Raw genomic sequence first — 16,577 nt, 5'->3', positions numbered from 1 at the left:
ATTTTTCTGAAATTGTAACCATTGATTGTCTTCAAAATGGTTCAAATGGTTCTGAGCACTATGGGACTTAACTTCTGAGGTCATCAGTCCCCTAGAACTTAGAACTACTTAAACCTAACTAACCTAAGGACATCACACACATCCATGCCCGAGGCTGGATTCGAACCTGCGACGGTAGCGGTCGCGCGGTTCCAGACAGTAGCGCCTAGAACCGCTCGGCCACCCCGGCCGGCGTTGATTGTCTGCTCATGTACATGTGCCGATTTCCATCCCATTCTGGTAGTTCCTTCGTGGTGTGACTTTTAGTTTTTACACTGGATTATTCAAGCTTAGTTCGGCTCGGTGCCTATTCAGGTTAAAGCCAATGTTGCTGAGAGCCCCTGTGTACTGAATTTCGCACTTAACGGATATAATCGTATTATACTGTGCACAAACAATAATCAAACTTTTATGCGTTGCTATCCTACATGATGTTACACTTTTAATAAATGCCGTGTGGCTAGGGCCTCCCGTCGGGTAGACCGTTCGCCTGGTGCAAGTATTTAGAGTTGACGCCACTTCGGCGACTTGCGTGTCGATGGGGATGTAATGATGATAGTAAGGACAATACCACACCCAGTCCCTGAGCGGAGTTAATCTCCGACCCTGCGTGTCGATGGGGATGAAATGATGATAGTAAGGACAATACCACACCCAGTCCCTGAGCGGAGTTAATCTCCGACCCAGCCGGGAATCGAACCGGGGCCGTTAGGTATGAGATTCCGTCGCGCTGACCACTCAGCTACCAGGGGCGGGCACACTTTTAATAAGCGCCATTGATAAATGTACGTATTACCGCAGGAAAAATGACGAAACTTTAATGCAGTCGTGGTTTAGAGCACGAAAAAGGTAATTAAAATCAAGAAGTTGAGAAGTATTTCGGGCGCCGTCTCCGCACTGGCAGTCAAAGATAGCGGCCGTCGTTGGTACTTTTGCGCTTACCAGAAGTGGCAGGAGGCTGCAAGAAAGTGAATGAATTAGCTATCGAACCGAGGGCCCGTCCATCCATTGAGTGAAGCAGCGGGAGATGAGAAGCAGCACACTTGCAATCCGCGAGAACAAAGCGGCCGCGTGGCGCCCGTAGTGGGGGTGAGTAGCGAGGGCCGGGGGGGATGAGGGGAGCGAGGGAGGCGGGCGGCGGCGGTTGCGGGGGCGGCGCGGCCGGCCTTTAAAGGCAGCCGCGCGGCGCGCCGGCGGCGCCAGTGCAGCGTCCGCCAGTCCGCCATGAGCGCCTCGGGCAAGGGTCTTCTGGGCCTGTGGCTGTACCGCTCCGCCGGCGGCCAGTGGGCGCTGAAGGAGGGTCCGCCCGTCACCGCGCGGCTACAGGTACTCCACTAGCGTCAGTAGCGCGCCTGACGTAGTCGACTCGTTTCCAAATCGTTTTGCTGTCGTCTCACGGTCAGTCAGATGGGCAACTGCCAAAAACCGAGCCAGTTTTAATAAACGTCTGCAGTATATTTGAATAAAATCTTTTTTGACATCAGTAGGCGTCATTTTAAAACTAAAACCGATATTTCGACTGTCTTTCCAGAGTTTCTCTTCTGAGCGACTAAATTCTATTTGGTCTCCCTGAAAATGACAGCGGCAAAAACGGTCGAAACGTCGGTATTAATAGCGGTATCAACATCAAAATGACGCAGCCTAAAGGACTAAGGGATTTTACGGAAATACATTTATACTGTTTACTTTAGTTCACTCACTTTAGTCTCCCTAGAGATGACCGCTGCAAAGCTGGTCGAAACGTATGCTTTAATAGCGGTTTTCCTTCCAAAATGATTCGTCCTAATGCCCATAACAATTCTAGTGCAATTCATTTACACAGTTTAATAAAACTGACTCACTTCAGTGCTCCTGAAGAAGACCGCTGCAAATACGGTCCAATGTCTAGCTGGTTAGTGGTTTTTTGTTTCGAAACGACTCTGCCTAATATCTAAAGAAATCAAATTCATTTACATACTTTACTAAAATTAAATCAGTTTAGTCTCCCTAAGGAAGATCGCTGTAAAGACGGTCAAAACGTCGCTATTAGTACTGGTTTTTGTTTCAAAATAACTCACCCTAATGCCCAAAAGAATTTTATTCAAATACATTTACATCTTTAGTGAAACTGGATCAGTTTAGTCTCCCTGAAGAGCTCCGCTGCAAAAAAATTCCATTTTATTGTGGCAGGGAGCTACATCATGCAGTTTCGAATTATTTCAGAATAAAAGCGGGCAGCGACAAGTTGAATAAACTTGTATTGGAATATGCCACGTCATTTAAAACTGTAACCATTATTAAAACCGAATTTCGACCTATTTCAGAATGAAAAGAGTCTTGGTTGCGAGGTTATTTAATGTCAATGACGCATTTCACACTTTTTGGGCACCATCAGATTGTGTAGAAGTAGCCGGATATGAAACCTATCCGTCATAAAGCTATACAAAATCGACAATGTCACTGTTTCGTCCATTTTCCATTTTGTGCGTCTTTATGAAGGATGGGTTACGTATCCAGAAAAACTTTGTACCATCTGATGATGCCCCAAAGGGTGAAACGCGTCGTTTAAATTAAATAACTTCACAACCAAGATTGTTTTTACTCTGAAATAGGCCGAAACTCGGTTTTAATAATGGTTATAGTTTCAAAATGACGCGACGGATATTTCTAAAGATGTTTACTGAACTTGACACGGTTCATGGAACACATTTCGCATTCATATAACTGAAATTTTACTTACGAAGCCGGTTTTATAATTTTAGTAGATCTGAAACAATACAGTGAATCTATTTTGCAAGCTCATCTCCGTCCATGTCAATTCATTTAGTCCAATTTTCTTAAAAATTCAATTTTTACTCCTTCGACAAAGGAAGTTGCTTCGGACAGTAGCGTAATACTCATTTACAGCACAGAAAACTCTCACATCGAGAATTTCTTCCCTACAAACGTTATGGTGGTCCGTTGCAAAGTTAGATGAAAAGTCAGTTTTAATATCGGTTTTACTTTATAAATTTATGCGGCCTACTGCTCGAAAAAGTTGTTTCAAATTTTTACTGGCGGTGGACGCTTTTACGCTGGTAGAAATTTAATTTAATCGGACGGACTAGTACGGTAAAAATACATCGTGATGTCCGCCGAAGTCAGTTCGGCTGGTCCAGTCATCATAAGCTCTTTTTCCCATTACGAAGAAATTTGCTCTCCAACTTCGGCTTATTAATCGTTTGCAGAACAAATAACACGTTACATTGAAAATTTATTCCTTCCAAATTTTCCAATAGTGTAAAGTGTGAAGTTAGTGCTAGTAAGGACCTCCTTCGAAGCACAGGTGGTGTTGTTTTGCAATCCCGACGACTGATATGTGCAAAGCCCAATTCTCGTGCTGCAATGATATTTCAGTTATCTATACATGCGGCCTGATAACATTGCTTACTAGGAGCTGGTCACTGGTTTTTTTTATGGTCTTAAAGATGCCTAAGAAGTCGCCATCCCTCCACCCATCACAAACGACAAATTTACTTCTTCAATTTTTTTTAATGACCTTTCGCTTCCACCAGCGTATTTTTTACAATGCAGGTTTGTCTCTGGGATGTACAAGTGAACCCACATTTCGTTTCAGCCATAGAACGACGACTTTCCCCGAATGTTGTTGATCAGTCGCACATTCAAATATCCAGAGCTTGATTCAAGATACCACAATTACTAAAATTTTCCGGTTTATTAAGTCTTACAGGTTTTCTAGATAAACCCAACGTTTCGTCACCGTCTGAGGAGGACGTCATGAGGTAGTGGCTACATCCAGTCAGCAGCAGGTCACAGTGTGGAGGTTACTCACCCCCCCCCCCCCCCCCCCCCACGCTTTCCCCCGTCTCCTCCCTAATCAATCTTCCATAGAATATGTCCTCGGAGGCTGGGAAGGAAGTTGGATTTATCACGAAAATCCATTCCCTCACAGCTCAATAGTAATAGGTGAAAAAGGTGTGATATTTCTGGCTTGAAAAGTTATATTTTACAATTTAGGTCATTACCTATGGAGATAAGATGTTCGCTATGCGTACCACGACAACCACCTCTCTGACCTAAATTTAGTCTGTCAAGAAAGCATATTTTCAATGAAAATTTATTTATGACTTTTTGAAATAAAATGCTTACTATTCATATCACAACAACAATCTCACTAATCGAAATGTGATGACCTGTCACAAAAATATTATTTTCAATGAAAATTTGTTAAGAAGAAGGCTATAGTCCGGAGTCCGGAAAGCGTCAATTTCGTAACGCTTGTGCTGTCAAGCCTAATTTCACTATTTCAGTAACAAACACAATTTAATAAAAATATTTATCCACGCACGAAAGCTGATCTCTTCATTTTCCATGAAGCGTGCAATACCGATCAATTATATCGATTGCGCAACGAACAGTTAGTTGAGCGACGTAGATATTTCAGGGTTTAAGCAATATAGCAACAGGAATTCCGATTATCAACAGTCACGACACTTAGCAGGTTTCCGGTATTTGATGTGCATTAATCAAACTTAGCAAATAGTGATTAACCCAACCAGAATCTTCAATATTGTTCTCAATGGAGATCCATTAACTGAAGGAAAAGTTGCACCGTGCGTACCTCAAGGCATTGTGTTAATATCGTACTTATAAAATATCTTTCGGATAATATGTACTACTCAGTATCCGTGGACGTTCGCGTCGTTGGAAAATTAATACGACATGCAAGTAGTCACGCAATAGATTTATCGCTTAGTTTAATTTTAGATGCCGCTCATTTACATTTTCATGTGTACTACGGAAGCCAAATTACGGGTTGAGGTGCACGGTACTTTTTTGTGCCAATGACACTGCCCCCTATCCCGTTCCAATCGGCAAAGGTCCGCGGGAAGAACGTTCGTTGGGAAGCCTTCGCATAAACTCATGCCTGTCCCATTTTACCTTCGGGGTCTTTCCACGAGATACACGTGGAAGGTTCCAATATATCAGTGGACTCTTCTAGAGAAGTACTCTCTCGAAATTTTAACATTAAATCACACAATGGTGCATGACGCCTCTCTTGAGTGTCTGCCACTGTAATTGGTTGAGCATCTCCGTGACGCTTTCGCGTTTATCAGATGAACCAGTAACGAAAAGCGCCATTCTTCCCTCAGCGGCAAAATGCTCCTATCGGAGCACAAAAAAGGCGGATAAGTCCTTTTTAAAAAGCTGTGAGAAACGTGGAGTGCCAGCTGTCTCGTTCTACCTTCCCTAACACCTTTGAACATAGTCGCGCTCTGTTTAGCGTGCAGCTCACCTCTTACTCCTACAAGCTCCCCTAACTGCACCTCGCTGACATTCATACGTCTGTGTAAGTTACTCACACGCATCCACACTCACTTGCCCATTTTCTCACTCAGTCATTCAGCCCAACTCAGTATCGTTATCTCTTTGTGTCTCTCTGTTTCCTGTCTCACAGCCACATTCTCCTTCGTCCTGTCCTACTGCTACTGTTTCCTCTTACTGTCACTGTCTCCCTCTTGCTCTTTTTTTTTTTAATGCTACTACCTAATTCAGTCTTTCCAAATGCTGCTGTCTCTTCTCTCCCTTCCTCGTTATCAGTGTCATAGATTATCTCTCATTATCACTGGCTCTCACCCACTTACACTTTCCCCTTCTTTTTATTACTCTCCCTCTGACGCTGTCTCCTTCGTTTTTTTTTTTTTTTTCTAGCACTGTTCTGTCATTATCAACTATATTCCACTGCCACTGTGCCCCTCGTTTTCTCTCACACTGTCACCATCTCCTTCGCTCTTTCTGTATAGCAACCACTGTCTACTACCTTCCACTAATACTCGTTTTTTACCACTGCCACTACCCCTTTGTCCGTCAGTACGAAAAAGTGCGAATATGTTCCCAGGCTAAAATTTTTGAGAAAATTTTTAAAGGTGTCGAGAAAAAATGAGGCAGTTTCATTCGCCTTTTTTGTGCTCTGATACGAGCATTTTTCCGCTGGTTTTCTTATCTTCCCTGCCACAGCAGGTCACGTAACTCATATGAGAAGAACTTTATGCGTCAATAAAATTTTGTTGATTTACATAAGTTGGATTGAAATAATGCAAAACTAAATTTACACTCCAGACCGGGTTTCAAATGCACAAAAAAATTTCATATGCTTTAGTACACAAAAAACCCCAGAACGCTTCTGATGATAAAGGAGATAATTTACAGCATATTTCTCCGTTCTGCATCACTATATAAACTACTTCTTCGCCTCACACCGGGTTTTATGTGCATATTTTACGTGTACAAGCAGGGAAACTTTGAACTTCTATATCTTGGAAACGGATAAAGATATCAGGAAAAGATGATATTAGATTGACGAGTAATAGTCGTGTATAGATTCAACAAATAATTTGTAGGCTACCTTCTTCGTGGGGTGACGACACTTCCTAAGGATTTTTCCAATGAATCTGTCGGGCATCTATGTTACCTGGAATTGATTTTATGCTTGCGAGATCCCCTCACCCCCCTCTGTCCCTCTCCTTCTCTCTCTTTCGATTGATACACTGAAGAGCCAAAGAAAGTGGTACACCTGACTAATATCGTGTAGGACACCCGCGAGTACGCAGAAGTGCCGCAACTCGCCATGGCATGGACTCGACTAATGTCTGAAGTAGTGATGGTGGGAACTGACACCATGAATCCTACACGGCTGTCCACGAATCCGCAAGAGTACAAGGAGGTGGATATTTCTTCTGAACAACACGTTGCAAGGTATCCCAGACAAGCTCAATAATGTTTATGTCTGAGGAGTTTGGTGGCAGGTGGAAGTGTTTAAACTCCGAAGAGTGTTCCTAGAGTCACTCTATAGCAATTCTGGGCGTGGGGGGGGGGGGGGGGGTGTCTTATTGTCTTGCTGGAATTGCCCAAGTCCGCCGGAATGCACAATGGACACAAATGGATGCAAGTGATCAGACAAGATGCTTACATACGTGTCACCTGTCAGAATCGCATCTAGACGTATCAGAGGTCCCATATCACTCCAAGTGCATACGTCCACCATTTCAGAGCCTCCACCAGCTTGAACAATCCCCTGCTGACACGCAGGGTCCATGGATTCTTGAAGTTGTCCCCATAACCGTACACGTCCATCCACTCGATACAATTCGAAACGAGATTCCTCCGACCTGGAAACAAGTATCCAATCATCAACAGTCCAATGTCGGTGTTGACGAGCCCAGGCAAGGTGTAAAGCTTTGTGCCTTGCAGTCATCAATGGTACACAAGTGGACGTTCGCCTCCGAAAGCCCATATCGACTACGTTTGTTGAATAGTTCGCACGCTGACACTTGTTGATGGCCCTGCATTGAAATCTGCGGCAATTTACAAAAGGGTTGCACTTCTGTCACGTTGACGGTTCTCTTCAGTTGTCGTTGGTCGTGTTCTTGCAGGATCTTTTTCCGGCCGCAGCGATGTCTTAGATTTGATGTTTTACCGGATTCCTGATATTCATGGTACACTCATGAAATGGTCGTACGGGAAAATGTCCGCTTCATCGCTACCTCGGAGATGCTGTGTCCCATCGCTCGCGCGCCGACTATAACAGCATGTTCAAACTGTCATTGTAGCAGCAGTAACCGATCTAACAACTGCGCCAGACAATTGCTGCCATATATAGGCGTTGCCGACCGCAGCGCCGTATTCTGCCTGTTTTCATATCTCTGTCTTTCAATACGGATTCGTATACCAGTGTCTTCGGCACGTCAGTGAAAAATTAATTTTAAAAGTTCCGATCAAAAGAGCAGAGAGGCGGGTAAATCTGGAAACTAATAGAAATTTTGGCTCGAACAAATACCTAAGGGGTGATTAGAAGTGGTTCCACTTATCATTCTTTGGTCAACTTGGCTATAGAGTAGTTAGATTTTTTCTGATTTTCCTAGTAATTGATCAGAAATACAAAATGTGGTACAATTTGCAAGTAAATAAAGCAGCATAGTTAACAAGTTGATGACTGAAATCGAACAATTTTTATTTTAATCTATGAAACTGAATTCATTTACGATTAGCGGTCTCAAAATGAAAGAAATAAAATAACAGCAGTTTTGACATGAACAATTCGTCAGCAAGTTCATATACGCGTGTAGTAAAGCTAGCAGTAGATCTGTTCACACAGCGAACTCCTGTACAAAGCAATAATCAAACGTGAGCTCTCAGTTTCAAAGTCCGAACTTCATGAAAATCGGAAATTTAAGTTTATTAAATGATTGTGTAGTCAGTGAAAATAGGCAATAAAATTGTCCATTAATAACCATTTAACTTACTGGCAGATCAGAACTGTGTGGCGGACCAGGACTCGAAACTGCGGCCTTTGCCTTTCGCAGGTAAGTGTTCTACCGACAGAGCTATCGAAGCATGAACCACGACTCTCCTTTCGCCAGTACGTCATCTCCTACACTTCAGAGAAGTTCTCGTGCATACCTTGAAGGAATAGCATTCCTGGAAGAAGGAATATTGCGGAGACATGGCTTAGCCACAACGTGGGGATTATGTTCAGAATGGATTTTCGCTTTGCAGTGGAGTCTGCGCTGTTATGAGACTTACTGGCAGATTAAAACTGCTCCCAGATTCGAATCATGGTCCGGCACTCAGTTTTAATCTGCCAGGAAGTTCCATATCACATATGAACGCACATTCAGCTGCAGAGTGAAAATTCATTCTGAAAAAAAAAATAAAAACTATCTGTTTAGTTTCTCATTAAGCTACCAATTCGCTGGCTTTTAGCTCGCAATTTAAACAGGCTTTATTTAGTTCACTGCAGCGCGTCGCGACACACCGAGAAACGTAATGCTTCAGCTCGCTAACACCCAACGAAAGGTAAATTTCTCGCAGTATCCGAACAGCTATCATCTTCGAATGATGAATTAAGATAAAGGCTGAAACATAGCGTAAAATTTAAGTCTTTCAATTCGGCAACGCCAATATCGCAGCACAAAAATCCCTCTCCAGCTCTGCCTATTGACGAACTTTTAGCCGAGACTGCAACCACAAGTGACAAAGAGATCACGGCAAGTGCCATAAACCGATTTTGTAAGAACTTCGTTTAATGGAAGAAGGGTCAAAGTAAGCAAACACATGTTTCGGCTTGTCCGTAGATACTCGACAGTTTCTGAGAAAACGACGCACAAAGTTCTCGAAACATTTTAGATGCCTTTTATGGCACTTGAGTATAACTGGCGCGTTGGTAGCAGGGTAGCATGGCAGTTTCTCATTTTTGTGCTCCATGTTCGGAACCCGACTATTGTTCTTTTTTTCGTTTATTTACCTATCTCCACAGAAGGTTAGTAGATAAACGTTTCTTATGAAATTAGGGGATACATGAGTGTTATAAAGATTGTAAAATTGCAACTAGGTTTCACAATAGGTGTCACACATTTATTACATAATATATGTATATATGGTCCTTTGCTGTCTGTTCGCTTTGAGAACTAATTCAAGAACTATTTGTCTCGTTACTGATTCCATCAAGATGGCGAAATCAGCTGGGTAGATTGAATAAAAGACCCTCCTTGCTGGATTTCAGAAAGACGGGTATACTTGCTGACCTATTGAAAGGCTCTCTTCCGGAAAGAGTACCCAACACCGCCATTATTACTGACAAGATGCACAAGAGAAATTTTACTGGAAACAATTTCAAAATTTTCTCATTCATTTATTGTTTTACACATTTGTGTACAAAAGCAATAATCGGGTTTCGAACACGGGGCTTAAAATTGTGAATTCGCGGGGCTAGCTACAGTGTCATCACTGCCACAGAGCTAATCAGCTGCTAAAAAAAAGCACATAAATTGCATCCAATAGCTTGACCGTCGTTTTCTCAGAAACGGTCGAGTATCTGTGGATAAATAAACAGGTGTTCGCTTATTTTGACCCCCCTTCCACTGTGTGAAGTTTCTGGGAAATCGGGTTATGGAACTTGCTGTGTTCTTGTCGTGAGTCACAAAAGACCCCACAGCACAGGCGTGCTTTGCATCGTTGATTTCACACTGCCAAGATTGTTTCAAGGAAGCTGCTCTTACGGTACATAGGAAAATCCTTTAAAAATAGACTGTTCAAATAAATTTAGTATTGCTATTAAACACATTGAATACTGAAAATTCACTAAGGCAGGAAAAGGGTAAAGCAAGTTCCTACACTATGCTGACTTCATAATAGATGATACTGTGGAGGATTGGATATTCTGGCTTAATTTGTCTAAATGTAAAATTATTTTTTGTTTTTAAGCTTCAAACTATTTACTGGATTAAAGCTTAGCGCTCGCAGGTTACAGTTTAAGCAAGTATATTTCATCTACCAACTCGTTAATTTGTTAAGGAAATTAGGGTAAATGACAATTATTAATACCGCTGTAAACTGCGTAGTTTTTGGCATATAAAAACTTCCCAAACGGCGATTGACTCGTCTCATTGACGCGCTCAGCTTGGTAGCTTTGGAATCAACGTAGCGTTACTGGATGGTGTGACGCGAAATGTCCATGATTTCTACGTAGACATATTTCATTTCAGTGATCATTCTCGCCATAACATCCGTTTCGTTCTGTGCATGCGTGTGTGACGTGTAACGGCTGTAGGGAGATCCACCATGTGCTGACTGACTCTCGCACCTTGCTGTTTACCTGGTAGCCAGGAGCTGTGCTTGAGCTGTGCCGCTTATGCTATCACCACCCCTTCTTTGCATCTGCCCTATTTCCTCTGTCAGTCCTATCTAATATGGATCTCTTAATGACGAGCATTGTTCAATGTCTAATGAGTGTTTCGTAACCCAGTTTCTTTCTTACCGGATTCCATTTTCTGAGCAATCTTCCAATGAATGTCAGTCTTGGGTCTGTCTCACTTGCGATTAATTTTGTGTGGTCGTTCTATTTCAGATCGTACCGTACGCATATTCTTAGATATTTTATGGAAGTAACTGCTTCCAGTGATGGTTCTGCATTTGTGTAATTATACGATAAAGGGTCTTTCTGTCTGTGTATTCGCAATACCATACATCTGTTTACGCCTAGTGTCGATTGCCATCTCCAGCACCAAGCGTCGATCCTTTTCAGGTACTTCTGCGTTCACTACAATTTTCTAGCACTGCGACTTCACTGTATACAGCAGTATCATTCGTGAAAAGCCTCATGGAAATTCCGACGTTATTCACTAGGTCAGTTACGTATATAGTGAAAAGTAATGATCCTATGACATTTTCTGAGGATATATCGAATTTTACGTCTGACGATTTCTCTCCTTTGAGAAAGACATTTTGTGTTTCTTTTGCTAGAAACTCTTCAATCCAACCACACAGTTGGTCTCATATTCCGTACTCTCCTACTTCGTTCATTAGGCGGCATTGTGGAACTGCATCGAATGCCTTCCAGAAGTGAAGGAATACGGCATCTACCCGAGTGCCTGTATGTACTGCTTTCTGTGTCCGTGGACAGACAGACCGAGCTGTGTTTCAGGCGGCCATTTGTTTTCGTAGCTCGTATTGGTCCCTACAGAGAAGATTTTCGGCCTCCAAAAACGTACAATTTCAAAATTCTACGACTGACAGACGTCAGAAATATAGCCCCATATTTCCGCGCGTCTGTTCGACGACGATTATTGGAAACAGGGTTCTTGAAAACGGATATTACCTGTGCTTTTTTTTTTCCAATCATCAGGAACACTTCGCTCCGCCAGTGACTTGCGATACACCACTGCTAGAAGAGGGACAAGTTCTTTCGCATACTCTGTGCTGAAACGTATTGGTATCTCGTCAGATCCAGTGACCTTCCCTCTGTTCGGCGATTTCAGTTACTTTTCTCTACCGTGGACATTTATTTCGATATCAGTCGTTTCGTTGTTTGAGCGACGATTTAAAGCAGGCACTACAGTGCGATCGTCACCTGTGAACCCGTTTCGGAAAAAGACGTTTTGTATTTCGGCATTTTCTCTGTCGCCCTCCGTTTCGATGTCATTATGCTCAGGAGTGTCTAGACTAAAGACTTCCATTTGTTTACTGATTTAACATCGGATTTTCCGTCGAGTAGGTAGACAGAATTTGTCGAACGCTTCATTTATGTCTCTCCTCACTTTAATTTTGCCTTCGTTAAATTTTTGTTTGTCTGTGAGGCTTTGAATACTTTTAAATTTGCTTTCGTACCAGTTTTCTAACATGGCTGTAGAATCACGACGAGTATTTTCCACCACTCATAATTTTTCTCGGCACATACTTGTATAAAGTGTATTGTACGATGATCTTGATATTCGTGCATTGATACTCGACGTTGTTAGTATTGGAGAAGAAATTTTCGTGGTGACCACTCAGGTTATCAGAAATCTGTTTGTTGTCGCTCTTGCTAAACAGAAAGAACTTGCTTCCTTTCTTTGTATTCCTAGTTACAGCTGTATCCAGTGATGCTGTAACGGTCTTATGACCACTTATTCCTTGCTTTACGCTGAGTCGTAAAGTTCCGGTCTGTTTGTCACTAGCAGGTCTAAGATGTTATCTTCACGAATCGTTTCACAGATAAATTTACTTAAAACATTTTCACACGATTCTTTCTCCTTACAACCCCTCCTAATCACTGGAGTCTCCCACTCTACATCTGGTAAATAGGAACTCTTCAATCCAATCACGCTCGCATTTTGTTCAAGTTCTTTCACCTATTCTATATAGAATCACATAGTTACCGTATAAGGCCAGTCGCCTTTCCTCTGTTGAGCGATTTTAGGTGATTTTCCTTCCAGCAGTCACTTGTTACGATATATATCATTTAGATGTTCCTTACAAGAACAAGTAGGCACCGTAATACGAGCTTTCTTACTACAATAATTTTGAAAAAAGACTTCGACCTCCTCTCTTTCATTCTCCGTTTAGATGCCATTATGGTCACAGAGTGGACACATGGTTTTGATCCATGTACTAATTTAACGCAAGACCAAAATTTTTTGGGATTTTGATTAGACCAGTAGACAGAAGATTACCTTGGGACTCACTGAATGCATCACGTTTCATTCTCTTTAATTTTGGCTTCGTTCTGCATTTGTTTGACAACAAGACTTCGGCTACGTTTCAGTCCGCAGTGATGCTCTGTTTGCTGCGAAGCAAGTTTGTAACACGGTTGACGAACTACGGCGGTTCGTTCCCGCCCGTCACAGCTTTGCTCGGCACATAGCGTCCAAAGCGTATTGTGCAATAATTTTGGACTTCTTCCATTTATAGTCAACCATTTTCAGTTTCAGAGATGAACATTGATAAGTAGGCATGTCTCCTTGCTGCTGACTTTTAGCAGTCAAGGAAAGTTCTCCCTTGGAAAATAAACGGATGCTAACAGTACATGATTTATTGTTGCAAATACCTTTGAGCTGAAATGCAGAAAATAACAGGTAAATTCTGTTTGATACTGGCAGTGTTTGACCGTCCTTCTATGCTGCACTTTTAGGGGGTACGTATCCTTATTTTAGCCATCTTACCAATGAATACGCAGTAAAACCTCTCCATAACGGACAGCCCTGGGGGAAAGTAGAACTGTTCTTAATTACCGAGCATCCGTTATTTAGTGTCTTGTATGAGCTGTTACACATAAAATCGGCAAAACTGGTATACTGTAGTACTTAAAAATATTATTTTATTTTATTGCAAAACATTTTTTTTTTCAGACATTCAGCAAAATATATTCTGTGAATTCAAATCTGTGGAGTCATTCTCACGTGGAAATATCAAAAATGAAAATACAGTGTAGCCTAATTGTTGTTAATTGACTGGACTCAAAATACTCTATCATTCCCATTAGATTCCAACCATTTGCGGCCAGACTCAGACCAAAAATGTCGTTTACCTTTCTCCGTTCTCTTCAGTTTCAGTACTAGACTAACCTACGCGATACTGGATGGAAGGTTTGGATCCATTCGTGGCTTATATCTGACTAGGTTTTTGCAATTCGAAAGTAAAGCTCTATGTACTGACTTGGCAGAAAATCCTAAGAAATTTTGGTCTTATGTCAAAGCGGTAGGTGGATCAAAACAAAATGTCCAGACACTCTGTGACCAAAATGGTACTGAAACAGTGGATGACAGACTAAAGGCCGAAATACTAAATGTATTTTTCCAAAGCTGTTTCACAGAGGAAGACTGCACTGTAGTTCCTTCTCTAGATTGTCGCACAGATGAAAAAATGGTAGATATCGAAATAGACGACAGAGGGAGAGAGAAACAATTAAAATCGCTCAAAACAGGAAAGGCCGCTAGACCTGATGGGATACCAGTTCGATTTTACACAGAGTACGCGAAGGAACTTGCCCCCCTTCTTGCAGCGGTGTACCGTAGGTCTTTAGAAGAGCGTAGCGTTCCAAAGGATTGGAAAGGGGCACAGGTCATCCCCGTTTTCAAGAAGGGACGTCGAACAGATGAGGAGAACTATAGACCTATATCTCTAACGTCTATCTGTTGTAGAATTTTGGAAAACGTATTATGTTCGAGTATAATGACTTTTCTGGAGACTAGAAACCTACTCTGTAGGAATCAGCATGGGTTTCGAAAAAGACGATCCTGTGAAACCCAGCTCGCGCTGTTCGTCCACGAGACTCAGAGGGCCATAGACACAGGTTCCCAGGTAGATGCCGTGTTTCTTGACTTCCGCAAGGCGTTCGATACAGTTCCACACAGTCATTTAATGAATAAAGTAAGAGCATATGGACTATCAGACCAATTGTGTGATTGGATTGAAGAGTTCCTAGATAACAGAACGCAGCATGTCATTCTCAATGGAGAGAAGTCTTCCGAAGTAAGAGTGATTTTAGGTGTGCCGCAGGGGAGTGTCGTAGGACTGTTGCTATTCACAATATACATAAATGACCTTGTGGATGACATCGGAAGTTCACTGAGACTTTCTGCGGATGATGCTGTGGTATATGAAGAGGTTGTAACAATGGAAAATTGTACTGAAATGCAGGAGGATCTGCAGCGAATTGACGCATGGTGCAGGGAATGGCAATTGAATCTCAATGTAGACAAGTGTAATGTGCTGCGAATACATAGAAAGGAAGATCCCTTATCATTTAGCTACAATATAGCAGGTCAGCAACTGGCCGCAGTTAATTCCATAAATTATCTGGGAGTACGCATTAGGAGTGATTTAAAATGGAATGATCATATAAAGTTGATCATCGGTAAAGCAGATGCCAGACTGAGATTCATTGGAAGAATCCTAAGGAAATGCAATCCGCAAAAAAGGAAGTAGGTTACAGTACGCTTGTTCGCCCACTGCTTGAATACTGCTCAGCAGTGTGAGATCCGTACCAGATAGGGTTGATAGAAGAGATAGAGAAGATCCAACGGAGAGCTGCGCGCTTCGTTACAGGATCATTTATTAATCACGAAAGCGTTACGGAGATGATAGATAAACTCCAGTGGAAGACTCTGCAGGAGAGACGCTCAGTAGCTCAGTACGGGCTTTTGTTGAAGTTTCGAGAACATACCTTCGCCGAGGACTCAAGCAGTATATTGCTCCCTCCTACGTATATCTCGCGAAGAGACGATGAGGATAAAATCAGAGAGATTAGAACCCACACACAGGCATACCGACAATCCTTCTTTCCACGAACAATACGAGACTGGAATAGAAAGGAGAACCGATAGAGGTACTCAAGGTACCCTCCGTCACACACCGTCAGTGGCTTGCGGAGTATGGGGATTAGAGCCCACACAGAGGCATGCCGACAATCCTTCTTTCCACGAACAATACGAGACTGGAATAGAAGGGAGAACCGATAGAGGTACTCAAGGTATCCTCCGCCACACACCGTCAGGTGGCTTGCGGAGTATGGATGTAGATGTAGATGTAATAAATCTTTATTTAGAATCTGGAAGTGGAAATTGTTGCAGTCTTCACTCGTAGCTCTTCTTACGGGAAATTTTCTGTTTTCGCGTCAGGTAACGAAAGGGCCATTTAAACCACGGTGAGTTGTACGAAATATGTTGTGTGTTCGAACGTACCATCTGTCAGGGAACCTGAGAGATAATGTTCTAAAACCAACACATATCACTATAACACTTATGTTTTCTGGCTGTAGAGTGTATTTTGGCACAATATGAGCGTACAAACATAAAGTGCCGGAACGAAGAAATTGTAGCCCCGAGTATAGTACACGTATTCCATTTTTCCTATATTTAACTACCTGCATTAATATCAGTCAATAACTTTTATGAATTTCTGCTCATGTGGCCCTCATATTAAATAAACCGCCAACTGTATACCAGTTCCCCTTCTCCAGGACTAGACACGTAGGCGCGTGGGCCTACAGACTTTCTGAATCAACATTTACTGAAAACAGCCTAACAACAAAACATTATCGGATTGAGTTGGGCAATGATCCACACTACTAACTGCAAACAATACAATTTGCATGCTTCTCGCATACAGTAATATCGATAATAAAGCATACATTCAAGCAAATAATCTTACAACAGGTCGAAACATATCCTTTCAAGTTCCCGATTCCTCCTGTGACTGAATACTTTAAGAAATTTCCGAAAGTTATCGCCATTAATATGCGC

The 16,577-nt window shown here is 42.2% G+C and overlaps 1 protein-coding gene across 1 annotated transcript in view; it reads left to right on the top strand.

Annotated features, from left to right (window-relative positions):
* Positions 1-1,249: 1,249 nt before the first annotated feature.
* The window catches only part of LOC126480946 (tryptophan 5-hydroxylase 1), a 280,936-nt gene continuing 265,608 nt past the window's right edge, over positions 1,250-16,577 (top strand). Inside the window, exon 1 of the mRNA XM_050104365.1 lies at positions 1,250-1,365. Within this exon, the coding sequence (XP_049960322.1) occupies positions 1,264-1,365 (102 nt within the window). The 5' untranslated portion in view covers positions 1,250-1,263. The remainder of the gene's footprint in view (positions 1,366-16,577) is intronic.

This window comes from Schistocerca serialis, chromosome 5, assembly GCF_023864345.2.
Source record: "Schistocerca serialis cubense isolate TAMUIC-IGC-003099 chromosome 5, iqSchSeri2.2, whole genome shotgun sequence".
In the NCBI taxonomy this organism is placed as follows: Eukaryota; Metazoa; Arthropoda; class Insecta; order Orthoptera; family Acrididae; genus Schistocerca; species Schistocerca serialis.
Note: the sequence above shows the minus strand (reverse complement) of the source record. Positions and strands in the feature narration are given on the sequence as shown.